At 44.2% G+C, this 21,045-nt stretch overlaps 1 protein-coding gene across 2 annotated transcripts in view; it reads right to left on the minus strand.

Annotated features, from left to right (window-relative positions):
* Window positions 1-21,045, minus strand: part of NEK7 (NIMA related kinase 7) — a 114,788-nt gene that overhangs the window by 19,310 nt on the left and 74,433 nt on the right. For both annotated transcript variants that reach the window (XM_044300522.1, XM_044300521.1), the window contains 3 exons: window positions 18,311-18,419; window positions 9,917-10,024; window positions 1,689-1,783 (listed from right to left, as the gene is read on the minus strand). In XM_044300522.1, coding sequence (XP_044156457.1) covers window positions 1,689-1,783; window positions 9,917-10,024; window positions 18,311-18,419 — 312 coding nt within the window. The remainder of the gene's footprint in view (window positions 1-1,688; window positions 1,784-9,916; window positions 10,025-18,310; window positions 18,420-21,045) is intronic.

The following is a 21,045-nucleotide window of genomic DNA, read 5'->3' on the forward strand; positions in this document are numbered from 1 at the left end:
CGCAAGGATACAGGGCTGGCCGGATGATACAGAGGGGAGGAGTCAGGAGCAAGTAAGGCGGGGAGCACTGGGCACTTGCAGCACACTCTCCACCCCTGGGCACTTGCGATAGGTAATTTGCATATTTTTAAAACTTCATTTTAAGTACTTTGGAGGCTCTGAAAAACTAAACATGGGTACCATCAGTGTTATGGATCTGCCTCCCACAGAGCTATATCATCAGTTTAAAACATGTTATGTAGGTGAGAGACTCCCTTTAATAGTTTGGACTTTTCAGACTTGGCAATATGTGATATGTTTATTGTTTATATGTAAAGGGAAAGGGGGTAATTTATATTTAATATTTTTTTTTCTTTTTATTTAATAACTATTTCCCCCCTTAGGGGCTAGAACCTGGGATCTTGTAATCCCTTGTCCTATTCACCCTAATAGAGCTCTATCAGGGTGAATAGGACTTCACACTCTCTCTGCTGCCCTGTGCATAGTACACACAGCAGCAGGGAGATTACAATGGCAGCCAGCGCTTCAGTAGGATCCTGGCTGCCATGGTAACCGATCGGAGCCCTAGGATTACACTGCTGGGGCTCCGATCAGAAGCTGCCACTGCCACCAATGAAGAGGAGGGGACCCTGTGGCCACTGCCACCAGTGATTTTAATACCGGGGGGCAGGCGCACTGCGCCACAAATGATGATTAACGTTTAATACAGGAGACAGGTGTGTCGGCGCAGAATCACATAGCCGCCACCCTGCCCCTGACAGGGAACTGCGATCAGTGGCAGCAGTTAACCCCTCAGGTGCGGCACCTGAGGGGTTAACTGCTGCTAATCGCGGCTTCCTGTCATATACGCTGGGCACCGCCTCCTGCATTTGTATTAGACGTTATCATTGGAGGCGCAGTGCGCCTGCCCCTCCTCCTCCTCCCATCTCTCCTCATTGCCAGCGTGGCACAGGAGGGAGAGAGAGAGTCACTCCTTCTCCCCTGTGCTGCTGAGAGAACATGGCGTGCTAACAGCAGCGCGCTCATGTTCTGTGATAGCACACTGGATGCGTTATCGGCAGGGTTAGATACCGATAACTTTGAAAATCGATAATATCGGTAACTCTGATAATCGGCCAATCCCTATACGCCAATAACCATAAGCCTTAAAAACCAACAAAAGTGGTCACTGACACCTATCTAGAGTCTAACCCACTTAAAGGGGTTATCCCAAAAATATTCTGTAATGTTCAAACATGCACCTGGAACGGAATGCTTTTGTATAGTGCCACCAACTTTGCTCTTTTACTTATTTCTCGGGCCACCTCACTGAAGTGATCGCACAGGCTAAGTTCAGTGCGTCAACCACCAGCTGTATCTACTGTTAGAAAGCTTTGCCAGTTACAGGATGAGCTGCAGCAGAAATGACACCCCCTGAGCGGCACCCAGACTGCTCCTGGAGCGGCAATGTGGCTGCAAGCAGCTCGTCACCCCTGCAGCCGATCATTGGCTGAAGCAGCGCATGTGACCATGTTCATTGCCAGCTGGATGTACACAGCAGAGGGACTGGAGCGGTGCGGAGCAGGAACTATCAATCTTCTGTTTCAGGGCCATGCTGCAGGCACTTGAGAATTTTTTATTTTTTTTTACTGGAAAACCCCATTAAGCTATTATGGTCCATTGCAGGCAAACATCTTTCTTTCAATTACCTCATAAAGTAGACATCCTAATGACCAAATATCAGACTTGAAGTTGTATCCGTTTTCATGTATCCTCTCTGGTGACATGTAATATGGGGTTCCCACTGTAAACAACAAATGAAGAGTGTGAGAGATAGACAGATATACAGGAAAGCATACCTAGAATTACACACACTAGCAAACATACAGTCTTTATGGGTTATATAAAAATGTCCATGCTTATAGAAATATACACAAACCAACCCCAAATCCAAGGTTTACATTCAAGTAACTTTATTGTTAGGCCTTCAAAATATTTTTGAGGTTAAACCAGGGGCGGACTTTGTGCTAAGTGACTGGGTGGCCCTGGAAAAAAACCTAAAAGAGGTCCCATGTTGTAGGCGGATCCAAATTGACAAAAGACGGGACAACACAAGTAGGCAGGGACTACATAAATAACACAAAATAAAGCCCCTACAGAATCAAACACCACAGTTCAGCACAAAAATATTGCTACCCCTGCTGAGGACGGCGATACAGTTAAATCCTGCAGCAGTGGCCGTGCTCGCAATGCCAGCCTTTGTGCACTCCCCATGGTCCCGGTCACCAGAGAGGCTAGCATCTTCACTTCGTGTTCAAGCACGACCACCGCTGCTGGATTGCAGGGTGGTATTAACCCCTGGATAAGAGCAGTGTTTAATGTGATTGAAAAATGAATCCGGCCATCAAAAAAGGCAATAAGGACAATCACAATACATTAGTGTCTTGTATTAACTTTCACTACATGATGAATGCCATTTGTTGAAGTGACACAACCCCTTTAAATATACAAAAATTCCAAAAAGTATCTAGTAGACAACACACTACTATAGAGCATATCTTATGTGTCTGAAGAACATTTACATCTTATGTACGGATGTGGTTTACAGGGAATAAAGTGCTGCTCACCATAAGGTTTCTATACATTATATTTACCATTACATATTGGTATAATGGCCATCATACGGGACAAATTAGAGTGTAAACTTCACACCCAGGACTCTATGACTAACACTGGCGGACTCGGTCCTTTCATATATTACCTATTCACGCCAATAACATTCTATTTCTTTATTTCCTCTGTAGCGATCACTGTACAGAAAGTGATCACTTCTGACAACTCCCTCTCATATTAAAAGGGGTTTTTCTGTGAATGTATGACCAGAGACTGAAAACCCCTCATTCACGCTTATTAATAAAGCTGCACTCCGTACTACAGGTTATTGTCACCAAACTGGACTTCCTCCAACAGCTGCAAGTCAGAAGAGCAATTTCAGGTTCTCTTGCTTTTAGATGGTAGGAGAGAAAACTACTCAGATTCTGGATGTGATTATACAATTGAGGGTCAGTGCATAAAACATGTTCCTATCTGTCTACCAGCTCTAGCTGGCGAGGACCATGGGGGAGAGAAGGTTCCTAATATATGGAGGGTACAGAGATGCAGAAGCTAAAGGAGTAAACAACTGCGGGAATTAAAAAGCTCTCGACTTTCTTTCCGAATGACTGAAGGAAATATTTGACATGTCTGGTGCCTCTGAATACACTGTGAAGACTCCCAGAGCTGAAAACTGAAGTTAGGAGCTTGGCAAAGTACAACTATAAAACCCTTTCTTACGATTAAGGGAATGCATCATGAGAAAATGACCTACTGCTCAAATCACATTTTTATGTTTAATATATTATTTTTTACTATTTTTATTATTTTTTCATGTCACTACTGTGTATATGCAGTGCTCCAGACAAAAAAAAAAATACCTAGTAGCCATTGGCTCCTGAACTGAAAAATTTAGGAGCCAAATCAAATTTTTAGTTGCCAAATCGAAACCGAATCAAAATTTTGGTATCATGACAACTCTACGCCAATCAGATCGGCGTAGCGTTGTTTTGATACCAAAATTTTGATTTGCTTTCAACACCAAAAAAAGCCGTGTGCATTTTGCATTTTATGAAACGTTCGGCCCATACTAGAACCGTCCTATCCTATTTTTTGGGGTGACAAGGTGACTAAAAAATGGCAAATGCTCACCGCATAGGAGATATTTTTTAATAATTTAATAGTTTGGACAGCGCTATTTAATATGTTTATTTATTTATTGTTTATATATTTTATATGTAAAATTGGGAAAGGGGGGATTTAAACTTAATATTTTAGGGTACTTTCACACTAGCTTTTTTCTTTTCCGGCCTAGGGGCTCTATACCAGAAAAGAACTGATCAGGCATATCCCCATGCATTCTGAATGGAGAGTAATCCGTTCAGGATGCATCAGGATGTCTTCAGTTCAGTCATTTTGACTGATCAGGCAAAAGATAATACCGCAGCATGTTACGGTTTTATCTCCGGCGAAAAAAAACTGAAGATTTGCCTGAATGCCGATCCAGCATTTTTCCCCATAGGAATGTATTAGCGCCAGATCCGGCATTTAAAACACCGGAATGCACCCGCACTAAATCGGGACCCATTCACTTCTATGGGGCTGTGCACTTGTGCGTTACGTGAAAATCGCAGCATGCTCTATGTTGTGCGTCTTTCACGCAACGCAGGCCCCATAGAAGTTAATGGGGCTGCGTGAAAATCGCAAGCATCCGCAAGCAAGTGTGGATGCGGTGCGATTTTCACGCATGGTTGCTAGGGTGAAAGTCTATTCACTGTATTATTTTCCCTTATAACATGGTTATAAGGGAAAATAATAGCATTCTTTAATACAGAATGCTTAGTAGAAGGTCAATATAATAAACATTATATACACCCCAGTATAACAAACATTGGTGGCGCAGTGCGCCCCCCCAGCACAATAAACATTGGTGGCGCAGTGCGCCCCCCCCCCCCAACACAATAAACATTGGTGGCGCAGTGCGCCCCCCCCAACACAATAAACATTGGTGGCGCAGTGCGCCCCCCCCCCCCCCAACACAATAAACATTGGTGGCGCAGTGCGCCCCCCCAACACAAACATTGGTGGCGCAGTGCGCCCCCCCCCAACACAATAAACATTGGTGGCGCAGTGCGCCCCCCCCAACACCATAAACATTGGTGGCGCAGTGCGCCCCCCCCCCCCCCCCCCAACACCATAAACATTGGTGGCGCAGTGCGCCCCCCCCAACACCCCAGTATAACAAACATTGGTGGCGCAGTGCGCCCTCCCAATATAATAAACATTGGTGGCGCAGTGCGCCCCCCCAACACAAACATTGGTGGCGCAGTGCGCCCCCCCAACACAAACATTGGTGGCGCAGTGCGCCCCCTCAACACAATAAACATTAGTGGCGCAGTGCGCCCCCCCCTCAATATAATAAACAATGGTGGCGCAGTGGGCAGTGCCAATGAGGGTTAAAAAATAATAAAAACTATTAACTCACCTCCTCCAATTGATAGTCTCCTGTTCTTTCTTCAGGACCTGTCAAAGGACCTGTGGTGACATCACTGTGCTCATCACATGATCCATCACTATGGTAATGTACCATGTGATGAGCTCAGTGATGTCACCACAGGTCCTGAAGAAAGAACAGGAGATGAATTTTCTGCTACCCGGAAATTCGCGAAAGAGACAACTTGGCGCAGGCGCAGTAGCGCCGAGTCAGTTAACAATAAAGGTTAACAAAATGCAAATATCTAGACCTCTTCAGCACCTCTGTGACGTTTAATTGACAGTATTATGTCTATATTGTGGAAGATAGTTTTACATTACGTCTAGCTTGAAGTGCTGACTAATATAAAATTTGAAATCTTTATTTCATTTCCTTAAAACTATTTTCCACAATATAGACATAATACTGTCAATTAAAACGTCACAGAGATGCTGAAGAGGTCTAGATATTTGCATTTTGCTAACCTTTATTGTTAACTGACTCGGCGCTACTGCGCCAAGTCGTCTTTTTCGCGCATGCCCAGTGGGGCAGAATATTCTGCTACCTTCTGCTCGCTAAACAAGACGGCTTGGCGCAGGTGTAGTAGGAGCCGAAGGTAGCAGACAATTCCGGCCCACTGCGCATGCGCGAAGCCGGAATTTTCTGCTACCTTCGGTTGTCTTGTTCGCGCATGCGCAGCGGGCCGGAATTTTCTGCTACCTTCGGCCATCTTCTTTGCGCATGCGCAGTGGCCCGGAATTTTCTGCTACCTTCGGCGCGTTCACGCTACGGGTGAATCCTCCGCGCCTGCGCCGACAAACCCCCGGCAGAGCCAATGAGGAGCCGAGGTGAGAGACACACCTCCCACGTCACTACCGGAAGTGACGTGGGTAGCAAAAAATTCCGGGTAGAAGAAAATTCCGGAACACCGGCAGCTACGCGATCAATGGGAGGAGGCGAGTTAATTTTTTTTATTTAAACCCTCATTGGCACTTCCCACTGTGCCACCAACGTTTCTTATACTGGGGGGGCGCACTGCGCCACTAATGTTTCTTATACTGGGGAGAGGGGCGCACTGCGCCACCAATGAAGATAACTGACCTGTTAATACAAATACAGGAGGCGGGTGCCGGAATCAAATAGCCGGCACCCGACCTCTGACAGGGAGCTGCGATCAGCGGCAGTTAACCCCTCAGGTACCGCACCTGAAGGGTTAACTCAACTACCTCTGATCGCACCTCCCTGTCATAGAGGTCGGGTGCCGGCTATTTGATTCCGGCACCCGCCTCCTTTATTTGTATTAACAGGTCAGTTATCTTCATTGGTTGCGCAGTGGGCACAGCCCCTCCCCTCCTCCTCCTGTCTCTCTTCTTATTGGCGGAGGCAGCAGCACAGGGGGAGGGAGAGACTCCTCCACTGCGCTGCTGAGAAGAACATAGGTGGCGGGGCAGAGAACTATCAGCTCCTGTGCCCGCCACTGTATTCAACGGCAGAGCTGCGGCGGCGGGTATAGTCGCAAACGGCGACAAGACTAAAAAGTCTTGTCACCATTCGTAAATTCTAAGTCGCATTGGCGACCATTTTGGTCGCCATCTGGAGCCCTGATATATATATTTTTTATGCATGTAATCCTGCAATTTTCGATCAGGTCACTAGGCTTAAAATATGTTAAGATTTTGTGTCTTTAGACACAACAGACAGGAGCTGACCCCATTGACTATAGAGAGCTTTCTAGTGCTATGGGACCTGGGCAGAGGTCAGACGGGAGATGATAAACTGTGATATTACCTATTGTGAATGGTGTTATCTATACAGAAGTGTTAATTGTTCTTGTAATTCTGCTTGTGGTAATAAGAGCTACAGAAAAGTTGCCTGTACAGAACACAAAATCATGACCTATTTATTAGACCTAATGGCCATTGTGAAAATTGTGGAATTAGATGCAATAATATATATAGAAATGGAAAACCTAAAGAAAAAAAAAATATATATCACCAGTAATATATATTTTTTTTCTTTGATTTTATTTTTTTCCGGCGTTGGAGTGCTGCTGTTTTTTTGCACATATCTATATATACACACACACACACACACACACACACACACACACACATACATACATACATACATACATACACACACACACACAGAAAGAGTTGCACCTTTTGGCGCACAGATTAGACATGGATATTCAAGATAGGTGCAAAGAGACAGTTACAATGGCCAGTTATTTCTGAGTGATCTTAAAGGGGTTATTTTATTTCATCAAATGGCATTTACCATGTAGAGAAAGTTGATACAAGGCACTGACTAATTTATTGCGATTGTCCATATTGCATCCTTTGCTGGCTGGATTAATTTTTCTATCACCTTATAAACTGATAGTTATGACCACCGTGCAATCCATTAGTGGCGGTCGTGTGTACACACGTGTTGGCCTCTCTGGTGGCTGGCACCATGGGAGTGAATAGGCTTCTGCTTTTTCCTATAGTGTGCAAACTCCACCACTACTGATGGATTGCAGGGTGGTCATAACCATGGGATGGAAAAATGAATCCAGCCAGCAAAGGAAGCAATATGGACAATCATAATACAATAGTAAGTGCCTTGTATTATCTTTCTGAACGTTTGCTGAAGTGAGACAACCCCTTTAATAGACCAGTGTGAATAGAGAGAGACGCATCACTGATCTGCAGTTCACTTCAGTTACACTACTGTAAAAGTAATCATCAGCAGCTCAAACTGAGTGACTATTACATTTAGGCCTCATGCACACGACCGTTGTTGTGTTCCGTTTTTCGTGATTTTCTGCAGACCCATTGACTTTCAATGGGTCCGTTGAAAACTCGGCTAATGCACAGTTTGTCATCCGCGTCCGTGATCAGTGGTTCCAGTCTGTCAAAAAAATATAACCTGTCCTATTTTTTTTCACAGAAAATGGTTCGCGGACCCATTCAAGTCAATGGGACCGTGAAAAAACGCGGAGGCACACAAGATTGTCCGCGTCCGTTTTTTTCCCCTATCATTTGCATCTTGACTTTTTTAACTTTCCTTCATGTCTGGTGATCCTCCAGAAATAAAGGAAGACACACGGAAACAAAAACTGAAACGGATCACGGAACAACGGAACCCCATTTTGCGGAACGGAATACAATGGTCGTGTGCATGAGGCCTTACACCAATCACTTCAGGGGATTTTCAAGATAAGAAAAAGGTCGGCTTTTTTCCTTCTCCACTAGACACTGCAATGCCAGGCACTACCCATGGACAAGAGAAGCACCATTTCTGGGAGGAACTTTTTTCCTAATCGCAATTACAAAAAAGATAAATTTGTTCAATTGAAGAATCTTTTGACCTTTAATTCAAAGCTCCGTATTTCAGATGCACACTTTCAGATTTTCCAAGACATTAAAGCGCTCATGCAAGCAAACGTAATTTTTTTGCAGGTCTGGTCCGATTGTTTGCGGCCCATATGTGGAACCATTCATTTAAAGGGGTCTACAAAAAACAAACAGAAATGACTCCTTGTGCATTCCGTTTACCCGCATGGCCATTCCGCCAAAAAATAGAACATGTCCTATTCTTGTCCGCATTACGGAAAAGGATAGGACTGTTCTAATAGGGGCAGTCCCTTCCCGCAGAATACTTAATGCACACAGCTGTGATTTGCAGATCCGCAATTCGTCGTGTGCATGAGCCCTAAAGGTGATGTTCTATGTGAGATGTGAGTTTTTTTAGGCTCTGACCTATGCAGAGGTCATCGTACAAGGAAAGAATAAATAAGCGCCGACAATCACCTATTGTGAATGGACGATCCGGTCTTATCTATACACAGAGGTGATATCACTACAGGCAGGATTAGAATGACAGATAAGCAGGTAACTGCAGTAAAGTGATCTCTACAGACCAAGAAATGGCGCTTATTATTTGGCTTAGTGGCCAGCACAAAAACTGCAGGATTTTATTGTTTAATGTTTAAACATAAATATAAAAAATTTAAAGTAACCATCAAAAATTCTTTAATAAAATGCTAAACATAAAAGGACGATTTATACAACAGGTAATTTTCTGATGACACATTCCCTCTAATTTGGACTAAGAGTCCATGTAAGGAACATTCTACATATGAAAAAGCCATTACTATAAAGTATGCGTGCAGACATTTATTAAGTCTTTCAAAACAGGAAGGGTTAACCTTACCCCCACTCGATCTAACAGTCAAATGTCACCTCTGTCAATCAGTGTCCAAGATAAAAACACGCAAGGCACCAGAAACGTTAATGAAACCCTCTATCTTCCGTACCCGTAGACCCAGGTATTCCTCTACCAGAGAAGTGGGAACGTCTCTTGTAATTCAGTGTTTAATTAAGCAGCGTTACACTATGGCAGTACCTACCCTATAAAACTTGACCCCATGTTGTAGCATTTCCTTCTCTAAAACATACAGACATTATGGGGAAAAAAGTACAAAAAACACAACTAGTCCGACTAGTACTGTCACATTTTCTGAGAGCAAATAAAAAGGCTTCTTTTTATGGGGCACTTGTAATTCTTTCATTATACTGCTGGTAAAATGTTCTTCTACCGTAGGCCAATCCCATGAATTTCTTTCTCCCCTTTAAATTTTAACAGCGCAGCCATAAAATAAATAATCAGTGGTTATGATGGCAGCGGGCTCTTTTAATGTCAGTGGCAGGGTTAAAGGTCGTCATAACAGGAAACTCCTGAAAGCTACGTGAAATTAATAGTGTGTGCCCCAACACAGGTTAATAAGGCTTTCCGGAGGGGGCTGTGGGTTTCACAGCTGACACATGGCATCAGACGGGGCAGTAAAACACCCGCTCACTACCCGTGCCTCTCAGGACGGCTTACCTAAAGAATGTGCAGCTGTGGTTTTGGAGCTGAAGAAGCGGCCCAAACCTAAATCCCCCAGCTTCACCACGCCTGTGGCTGTTATAAACACGTTGGCTGGCTTAATATCTGGGAGAAAAAACACAAGTTTAGGGAGCAGGCAGACAACACACAAATAAGACATCAGTAGGTAACAATGCAGACTGGCACAGGACAGAATGCATTCCAGTGCTGACCAACGGCATCTTCTGAACTGCACAAGCGCCTGCATTATTAGGGCTTTCCTTAGTTTTTTACATTAGAGTGGGTGAGATGGCACACTATAAATGGAGCCCAACACTTTCAGGGTGCTGCTACACTTTGCGGCAAAAACATGAGGTTTTTGCAACAACATATCAGCATCAGAGAACACACAGCAATTGATGCAATTCAAATCTGCTGGTGTGAGATTTGCTTTGTTCCCCCTCTTTTAGAAGTAAACGCAGTTTTATTCCGCATCCTACAAGCGGCACCACCCTCAGACTAACCACTGCATAGTGAAAACTGCAGATTTCTGACCCTATTGCAAATTGTGGCACGGAGGCCGAGTGGTAAATTTATTAAAAGGGGTGAACCTATGAACTAAAATACCTGGCGTAAAGCACACCATTATTTAAGCTATCGCTGCACTACGATGTAACGCTCAGCTTTTTACTGACATTCTCTATTCCCTTCCTGTAGGATAGCAGCAGCTCATCAAGCTCCCGAAACCTTAGTTCTTGTTAACCCTTTCCACCCCTGAAAACCGTCCCTCACACACAGCCTCCCCACTAATGAACAGCACTATGGTACGCAATGAAATTTCCTTCTCCATTGTCTAGACAGATACAGCTATACTTTTCTATAAAACGTAGACGCTGGGATAAGTGAGTGACAGGTGCCTGGGCTGCTTCACTATGGGATCACTGTGCAGACACCGAAAGGAGGAAGAAAGTCCAACCCTAAATACAGGAGACGACGGAACTGAATCTCAGCCTCCTGAGAAACAGTAGGAGGGGGACATAAAAAAACCTAAACAATATTTCTATGGCATGTATGGGCAATGCATAGACACAAGCCATGTGAACTTGGTTTTGCTGTGCGTACCCATTGATCGGAATGGGTCTGAAATCCGCAAGATACAGCAAAAGATATATCCTATCTTTTGCAGTGCAGAGGCATGGACCCGAAAGCCCATGGAGGCGCTTCGTACTGCTTCTGATCCATGCCTCCATTCCACAAAAAAGATAGGACAGGTCCCATCTGTTTCCTTATATTGCGGATTGTGTGCCGCAATATGGGCACTGAGCCCTTATGGTCGTGGGAATGGATCCTAAGAGTAGTTTCACACAGGTGTTTTTTTAATGCATTTTTTTCAGAATTTTTGTGTTTTTAGTGGTGCCTTCTGCCCATTTATTTCTTGGAGTGTCTACTTGGCAGCTACAAATGTGAGCTGAAGCTCTATGGGACATATGAAATTCAGGAAACCGCTTTTTTTAGCTACAGTTTTTTTTGTCTTTTTTTTTGCTTCTTTTTATTTAAAAAGAAAAACAAAAAACAGCAAGCTGAAGCTTATGACATTTTTCAGGCACCTTCTCAACAGGGGAAAAACGCCTTGATGAAAACGCTAGTGTTTAGACACACACTGGGCCAATTATCAAAGGTCTCTGAAATCTCCTGTGCTGCTGGACAATGCGCCTAATTTATGATGAGGTGCAGGCGCCAAATAAAAGGTGCACTAAACTTATTCAGCATCAGCCACTTTGGTAAATCTGTCAGTGTTTAAACTGTCTTGTCCATGTTTGCTTTTAGACCGTGTAAGTAAATCGATCCCAATGTGTTTCATTTACTAAGAATTTTCTAAATCTGTTTGCTGTCACTGGATGAAAATATTCTTGCATACATCTGAATGTACAAACCTATATACATACACCTAGTATTAGAGCACAGAGAATTACTTAGACGGGGTACAACTGTATCCACTAAAATGGAGAGTAGAGTTCGTTTTCGGGACGTATTCAAAGATGTTCTAATTCACTGACAGCAAGCAGAAATTCTGTATAAGGTAAGGAACTGGAAACATTATACAGCGATTAAAAACTTCATTGACGGGGGCGTGGCCTGACTGCCGATGTAGGAAGACGCATGGCGTAGAGCTCCTGGAAAAGAATCCTGATTTTCATGTCTGCTCACCTCCTGCCTAACTTCAGAGACAGCCGACTGCACACTGAAGCCTCCCTGGATGCTGGGGTATATCCTGGTGCTATCATGACCCGGCAGAAGCAGAGGGAAAAGGAGGGTAAAGACGGCGGCACGGACACTCCGTCCAAACAAGATGGCGCCGCGCAAGCTGCGAAGCTCACTGATGTGGCGGTAAAGCTGGGGAGGTTCGCCCGCACCCCGGCCGCCGCGGCTACTGATCCGGAGCCTGAGACTGCAGTGTCTGATGAGGTGAGGGGAGCGGAGCCTCAGCAGGCAATTACTTACGCCTCGATTGTAAAGCAGAGAGAGGGCCCAGCATTACTACCGGAGACGGAGCCTGTCCCTGAACCTACCATTGCGGACGTTTATAAAATGGTAGCGCAGTGCAGCGCAGCTCTCACATCCCTGAATACTAATATGGGAGGCCTCAAGGAGGAAGTTTTATTAATCCGCCAGGATATGCGGCAATTTAAGGAGAGAGTGGGAGAACTCGAGGGTCGCGTCAGCGATATGGAGGATCAGTTGCCACCTGTAAAGAGAGACTTGCAGCGAGTTATTCATAATGTGTCATTGCTGATAGCCAAGTCTGATGATATGGAAAATCGTCTGAGGCGCAATAATGTGCGCTTTATTGGGATACCGGAACGCACCGAAGGTTCGGATCCAGTTTCGTATATGGAAAAGTGGTTGGTGGACACTGTTGGCAAAGAAAAGCTATCCCCACTGTTTGCAATAGAGCGGGCCCACAGGGTGCCGTTTCGGCCTCCACCTCCGGGGGCGCCTCCAAGACCTCTCCTGATTAAAGTTCTCCATTACAGAGACCGTGATGCCATTCTTAGAGCTGCCAGAGATACTCCTGACATCCAGATTGCTGGTAGTAGAATCCTGATGTTTCCGGATTTTTCTGCAGAAATTCAGAAAAGGAGGGCGAAATTTTTGGACGTAAAGAGGCGTCTGAGGCTTTTACAATGGCCTTACTCCATGTTATACCCGGCTAAACTTCGGGTTGTGGCTCATGGGTCCACGCACATGTTTGAGGATCCGGCTGAAGCGTGTCAATGGCTGGACAGTCATGAGAAGGATCGGCGTGGCAACAATACCTGAGGACTTGGTGATATTATTGATAGAACTTTTTCTTTTATAATGTTTACTTACTGATGGTTTTTATTGCCAGCTATACATGTATAGCGCTCTGTTGTTTCCGTATATGATAGGGCGGCTATATATACTGCCTTAAAATCGGTTGTTTCTTTTCTATTCTGCTTAGGTATTTATAGGGCAGGGTAGGAGGTTGAGTGGTTTGTTCTTATAGTTATCCAGGCTGCTGCGCCACTAAGTGATAGGGTACTACGCTTCAGTGTTCTTGTGCATATACCACTAATTGCGGCAGTTAGGTTCACTTTGTGTGTGTATGGTGTACCCCTATACATCAGATTTATGACTTACAATAGGTTTACGAATGTTGGGGGGGAGGGTGGGAATCTGGGAGCAGGCTCTATTTTTGCATTTACCTCAGGGGGGAGGTTTGTATGGATCTATCGACACTGGTTCTTGTATCTGATTCTATATGTTCGTGATGTCTTCTGTTAACATAGTAGCCTGGAATGTGCGGGGCATGTCACAAGCCTCTAAGCGTGCAGCAATATTTCATGCCCTGAGAGATGTACAACCAGCTATTGTTTGTTTGTCTGAGACCCATTTAAATGTGGATAAGACGCACTTGGCGCACAGAGCGTGGGTAGGTTATGAATACCATTCTACTCACTCCACACATGCTAGGGGGGTTACCATCCTGGTTCATAGATCTATACCATTTACTGTGTATGACTCATGTATTGATGATGGTGGGAGGTTTGTGTGTCTGAGTTGTAGTATTTTTCATTTCAGGATTGTTTTGGCGGCGGTGTATGTTCCCCCCCCATATTCAGCTGAAGTTATGAAACTAATTATCTCCTTCAAGTCTAGGTTCCCATCCATTCCGCTGCTGGCCATGGGGGATTTTAATATGTATCTTAATGGCTCCTTGGATAAGTTCCATAATGGGCTGGGAACATGCCCCGCTGCTTCTACTTCTCTGGCGCGTTTGTTGTCAGAGGTGGATCTATGTGATATATGGAGAACTTTGTATCCTACGCAACGTCAATTTTCTTGTTATTCCACCACACATGGTTCCTTGTCCAGAATAGACTTGGCTATTGGATCCTTATCTTTAGTGGCCCTGACAAAGAAGATTTTGTATCTACCTCGTAGCATATCTGACCATTCTCCACTATTGCTGACTCTGGAAGTAGGTCCCCAGACACATGTTATTAGACCTATTTGGCGCCTGAACCCGTTCTGGTTGTCAATAGTGGATACTGGTACTGTGATATCCGGGGCTTTGGCTGATTTTTTGTCTATTAATGTGGGCTCGACGTCTCTGGATGTGGTGTGGGATGCTATGAAGGCATATGTGAGGGGGCTTTACATTAAACATATCAGCATTAAAAAATCTAAAAGTCGTGCTCTGGACAAGGAACTCTCAGATCGGGTTACGCATTTAGAGGCTGATTATGTTGCACAGCCCACGGTTGCTGGGGAGCTGCGATGGAAGGAAGCCCAGAATCTTCTGAAGGAGCATATACAGGCTAGAGCGGAGGATAAACGGTTGTTTACGACCCAAAGGTATTTCGCTGAAGGTGAAAGTGCAGGTCATTTGTTAGCTGTGATTTCTAGGGCTCAGCAGGGTCCTTCTTCCATCACTTCACTTAGGGGAGGGAATGGACAAATGGTGGTGGGGAATGAGAACATTCTGGAAGAATTCTATGTACATTTTAAGGAGGTTTATAGGTCCAGGCTGGTCGCCACTGATTCTTGTAGGTCTGGATATTTGGAGGGAATTGACATGCCTGTCCTGTCTGAGGAGAATAGGGCGATCCTTGAGGAGGATATTACGTTAGAGGAATTGGGAGAGGCACTAAAGTCCTTGCCTAATGAGAAAGCACCGGGTGGGGATGGTCTCCCTGGGGAATTCTATAAAAAACATGGAGAACTGCTACTTCCGCACCTGCTTGCAGTATTTAAGCATGCTTTTGGTAGAGGTATTTTGCCTTCCTCCATGAGAGAGGCTATAGTTGTAGTAATACCCAAACCGGGTAAGGATCCAGCTTTGGTAGATTCGTATAGGCCCATTTCTCTCCTGACAGTTGATGTCAAACTCCTGGCAAAAATTCTAGCTAACCGATTGAATAGAGTTATTCACACCATTATTCATGATGATCAGTCCGGTTTTATGCCTGGTAAGTCTACGGCTTTAAATCTTAGGAGGCTATTCCTGAACCTCCAGTTAGAGGGTAGGGATGTGTCGGATAACAGGGCCGCGGTGGTCTCTCTGGATGCTGCCAAGGCTTTTGACAGTGTTGAGTGGGACTACTTGTGGGCGGTCATGGCTAAAATGGGCTTCGGGTTGGATTTTATGAAGTGGGTTAAACTTTTGTACTGTGAACCCAGGGCTAGAGTGCGAGTTAACGGGCATTTATCGTCAACTATTGCTTTGGAGAGGGGGACAAGACAGGGCTGTCCGCTGTCTCCGTTATTGTTTGCGATAGCCATTGAACCCTTAGCATGTATCCTGCGTTCTACTTCTTCTGTTGGTGGGTTATTGCGGGGCTCAATGGAGGAGCGGGTATCGTTATATGCGGATGATACATTGATATATGTGAACGATCTGGAAAAGTATATGGATGCAGTAATATCTGTGGTGTCTCAGTTTGGCGACCAGTCTGGATTACTAGTAAACTGGGATAAGTCAGTTATTCTTCCAGTATCCTCTCAAGTACCGTCACGTTCTGCTGTCTTCTCCGGTCTTAAGGTGGTGCAATCCTTTAAGTATCTTGGGGTAATAGTGTCCATGAACCCTGCAGATTATATTACTAGTAACCTCCTACCCTTGTTGGAGAAATTCAAACATAAGATCACAGTGTGGCATAAACTGCCTCTGTCGATGATAGGAAGGGGAAATTTGTTGAAAATGATCCTTATGCCGCAATTGCTTTATGTCCTGCACAACTCCCCTGTTTGGATTCCCGTGCATTACTTTCACAAAATTTTACGACTGTTTCGTTTTTTTCTGTGGAAAAGTAATAGGGGGAGGATAAAGTATGAGACGTTACAGAGGAACAAAGATGCAGGGGGACTTGCTCTGCCCAACCCTTTACTCTATTTTCTATCGGCCCAATTGCAGCATTTTAAGGGGTGGGGAGTGGGGGGTAGCCCAGGTATGAGGAGTGGACGATTGATGGAGTGGGCATCGAATAGATCTCCCCCATTGACGGCCATTGAAGGTAGGGTAAAGGAAGATGTGGGGCGTATCCCAATACTAGTGCTCATGAGGAAAGTCTGGTGTAAGACCAAACATATCTTGGGATTAGAGGGATATGTCAATATCTCGCCTATTTGGAGGAACCCAGCACTGCCAGAGTTGGAAGGTCTAACTGGGTTCTCTGGGTGGAATAACAAGGGAGTATGGAATTTGGGTCATATCTTCTCAGGTGGGGTATTGAAGCAATATCAACAGTTGTGCTCGGAGTTTGGGCTTCCTTCCTCGCAGTTCTATAGATATCTTCAGCTCAGGCATGCACTAGACGCTCAGGCTAAAGTGGCCCCAATAGTGTTCACATCCACTCATGCGCTAAACACGGTGGTGGCTGCTGGTTCGGTGAAAGGGGCAATCTCCGTGATGTATCAAGCCTTGCTAGAAGATTTTCTTAAGGGATATCCGTTAAAATGTAGGCAGCAATGGGAGAAAGATTTGGGTGGGCTTACAGATGCGCAATGGTCAGAGATAGTGGCGCTTACTCCTGATCTATCTCTTAGTGAGGCGGCACGTCTCTCCCAGCTGTATCTAGTGCACAGGGTATATAGGACTCCGGTATTTCTGCATAAAGTGGGTTGCAGGGATAGTCCCAATTGTCCGAAATGTGGCAGCGTCGGAGCTGATCTTCTGCATATGTTATGGTCATGCCCTTCATTGACCTCTTATTGGAGAGCAATACTACATCTTATTAACAAGGTACATAGTACTAAATTTAAAATGGATCCAAGAATATGTATTCTGGGTATACTGCCAGAGGACAATTTGCAGTCTACAGTAGCTACGGGAATAGAAAGGATGCTCTATCAGGCGAGGAAGACTGTTGCAGCAAAATGGATACAGGGGATACCCCCGGCAGTACCGGAGTATGTTGCTAGAATGAATGTGGTAGTGCGTCTTGAGAGGGGTGTGTACCAGAAAAGAAAATGCTTGTCTAAATTTGAGGCTATTTGGGGTAGCTGGATAGATAGATCGGGATGCTGTAGTCCTTGGCTAGCATTGACGAGGAGTGCTTTGATTGCCCGGTAAGGCTGATCTGGGGAAGTGACTGTGTACATCCTGGTGTTTGGTGGACTGTGTGGTGTATGACTGTTGGCGTCTGCTGTGTGATATGTGAATGTGGACTGAGTGCTATGTCTGTGTGGGAGTCTACTTACTTGGGGCTCATAGCCTGTATTGTTTTTTGAGTCCAATCGAACTGGTGCCGATAGAATGAGGAGACGTAGAATCTGGAGGTAGTTATGCTCTTATTGCAATGATGGCCTGCTCTTGGAATGTTTGGGAGGGGTGGGGGGGGGGGGCTGTTTATAAGGATGTTTGTTGAGGGAGAAAACAATTAGATGAATAAAGATCTGGATCTAATGTGTATATTCCTACGATGTCATATGGTCATAGGAAGTATATTATGTAAAATGTGCATATGTAATATTTTGTACTCTTGTCTTTTGTACATGCTGTCTTTTGATGACCGAATATTTGATTTGATTTGACTGTCATTTGATGATGAAAACGGGAAAAAGATTTGATAATAAAAGATTATCTGATTTAAAAAAAAAACTTCATTGACAGGAAAAATGAAAACCCCTTTAGGGGACATTAACACAATGGATACTACAGAACCCGCCAATGGGCATGTCCTTTCTGCCTCCCATACAACTCAATGGGAAGCAGCACTGAGGATCACGGAGCAGCGGCTTACTGCTGTGCCCGAGCCCAGAAGGGACATGTCCGTGCCAAAATTTCTCTATAGAATCTGTGGTGTGGGAATATTTCTCTTATAAAAAGGCAAACAATTACCTTGCAAATATTAGCTGTTCAGGAAAAATTGTACATTTACAAATTACCTCTGTGCATGACACGTCGGGAATGCATATGTTCTAATGCACTGCAGAGCTGCACAAAGTATTTCCAAACGGTTCTCTCAGGAATCAACCTTTTATGTTTTTTAAAATGCTGGGAAAAAATAAATAAATAAATTAATAAATCAATAATAAATGTCACAAGTGTTTTCCACAAGGTTTCTAATTGTGAAATTCTGACTGCCTAAACTTCCACTAGAGGGAGTATAGCGGCTCACCGACAACGGATTTATTATGTTCAGTAGGGGGTGTATAAATCCTGAAAGGGCCAGGGATCAGCAAACTTCGTAACTCCTGCTGCGAAACTACAACTCTCAGCTTTCTCTTAGGCTTCATTCACATCTCCGTTTCTGCGATCCGTCTGCCGGATGCGGATTCTGGTTGTAGGAGGGGTGGAGGTTGCCGATCCCTGGTGCAGGCAGTCAGATCTGCTGTCACCACAAAATGCACCGCAATCTGCGTGCTATGGAGAAGGAGGAGCTGAGCATGTGGTTTTGTGGGAAACACTCAGTAAAACATATAATTTATTTATTCATACATCTGCTGATTGATAGTATTCTTTGTGTATACAGAGATAGCCGTCACTCCCTGATAGCTGTACACAGGGAAGCTGTTATCAGTGATTGATAGCATTCTCTATGTAAGTGTGTATACAGAGACAGCTGTCACTCCCTGATAGCTGTACACAGGGGAGCTGTTATCAGTGATTGATAGCATTCCCTGTGTAAGTGTGTATACAGAGATAGCTGTCAGTCACTGATAGCTGTACACAGGGAAGCTGTTATCAGTGATTGATAGCATTCTCTATGTAAGTGTGTATACAGAGACAGCTGTCACTCCCTGATAGCTGTACACAGGGGAGCTGTTATCAGTGATTGATAGCATTCCCTGTGTAAGTGTGTATACAGAGATAGCTGTCAGTCACTGATAGCTGTACACAGGGAAGCTGTTATCAGTGATTGATAGCATTCTCTATGTAAGTGTGTATACAGACATAGCTGTCAGTCACTGATAGTTGTGAGTGGTAAGATCAGAAAGAGCAGATTACACTACATTTTGTGGAGACAGTTTCTCTTTAGCTACATGACCATGCAAGGGGCAGCAGAGAAATTGTCGTTTATAACAGAAAGAAAATTTGTAAACTTTTGTCAGGAAATCAATCAATAAGGAGTTTTGGACCTAGTAAGCATACATTTAACAACAAAAAAAAAGCCATTTTTAATAGTTTTTTTTCACAGATGCCTTTGTGAAAAATGGCCATTAAAAACGGCCCCTTGAAATATATTGGGGCTGTCAATCTGTCAAAACAGATAAAATAGGACATGTCCTATTTTTCACGGCCGTTACTCAGGGCCTGTTAGAGGTTTTCTGGTTTCTGATATTAATGACCTATCCACAGAATAGGTCATAAGTATCACATCTGCGGAGGTCCGACTCCCAGCATCCCCGCCAATCAGCTGTTTGAAGAGAATGCAGCGTGCCTGCAAGCACTGTGTTCTCTTCATAGTCTACCTGCTTGCAGTAAGCACTGCAGCAGCAAGCAGTGTAATTACAGCTCCTCCATCCCATTCACTTGAAAGGGAAGGGGCAGTTGTAATTGCAGCAGCAAGCAAGTAAACATTAAAGAGAACACAGTGGTTGCAGAAGCACTGCGTTCTCTTCAAACAGCAGATCGGCGGGGATGCTGGGAGTCAAACCCCCACTGATCTGACACCTATGACCTATTCTAAGGAAAAGGTCATCAATATCTGAAATCGGACAACCCCTTTACAATTGTGACTAGAACTATAGACTGCAATAGTTCTGAAAACAGCCTTGTGAATGTACCCCAAGATTAAACGAAAAGAGAAACAGAAAATTTAAATACAGGAAATATATACATTATAAAAAAACTCTGTGTGTTATGCGCATTTACTGCAGATTTTAAACTATATACAGTCAGGTCCATAAATATTGGGACATTGTCACAATTCTAACATTTTTGGCGCTATACACCACCACAATGGATTTGAAATGAAACTAACAAAATGTGCTTTAACTGCAGACTGTCTGCTTTAATTTGAGGGTATTTACATCCAAATAAGGTGAACGTGTAGGAATCAAAAACAGTTTGCATATGTGTCTCCCACTTGTTAAGGGACCAAAAGTAATGGGACAATTGGCTTCTCAGTTGTTCCATGGCCAGGTGTGTGTTATTCCATCATTATCCCAATTACAATGAGCAGATAAAAGGTCCAGAGTTTATTTCAAGTGTGCCATTTGCATTTGGAATCTGTTGCTTTCAACTCTTAAGATGAGATCCAAAGAGCTGTCACTATCAGTGAAGCAAGCCATCATTAGGCTGAAGAAAAACTAACAAACCCATCAGAGAGATAGCAAAAACATTAGGTGTGGCCAAAACAACTGTTTGGAACATTCTTAAAAAGAAGGAACGCACCTTTGAGCTCAGCAACACCAAAAGACCCGGAAGACAACTGTGGTGGATGACCAAAGAATTCTTTCCCTGGTGAAAAAAAACACCCTTCACAACAATTGGCCAGATCAAGAACACTCTCCTGGAGGTAGGTGTACGTGTGTCAGAGTCAGCAATCAAGAGAAGACTTCACCAAAAGGGTTCACCACAAGATGTAAACCATTGGTGAGCCTCAAAAACAGAAATGCCAGATTAGAGTTTGCCAAACGACATCTAAAAAAGCCTTCACAGTTCTGGAACAACATCC

Source organism: Bufo gargarizans, chromosome 7 (assembly GCF_014858855.1).
Source record: "Bufo gargarizans isolate SCDJY-AF-19 chromosome 7, ASM1485885v1, whole genome shotgun sequence".
Lineage (NCBI taxonomy): Eukaryota > Metazoa > Chordata > Amphibia > Anura > Bufonidae > Bufo > Bufo gargarizans.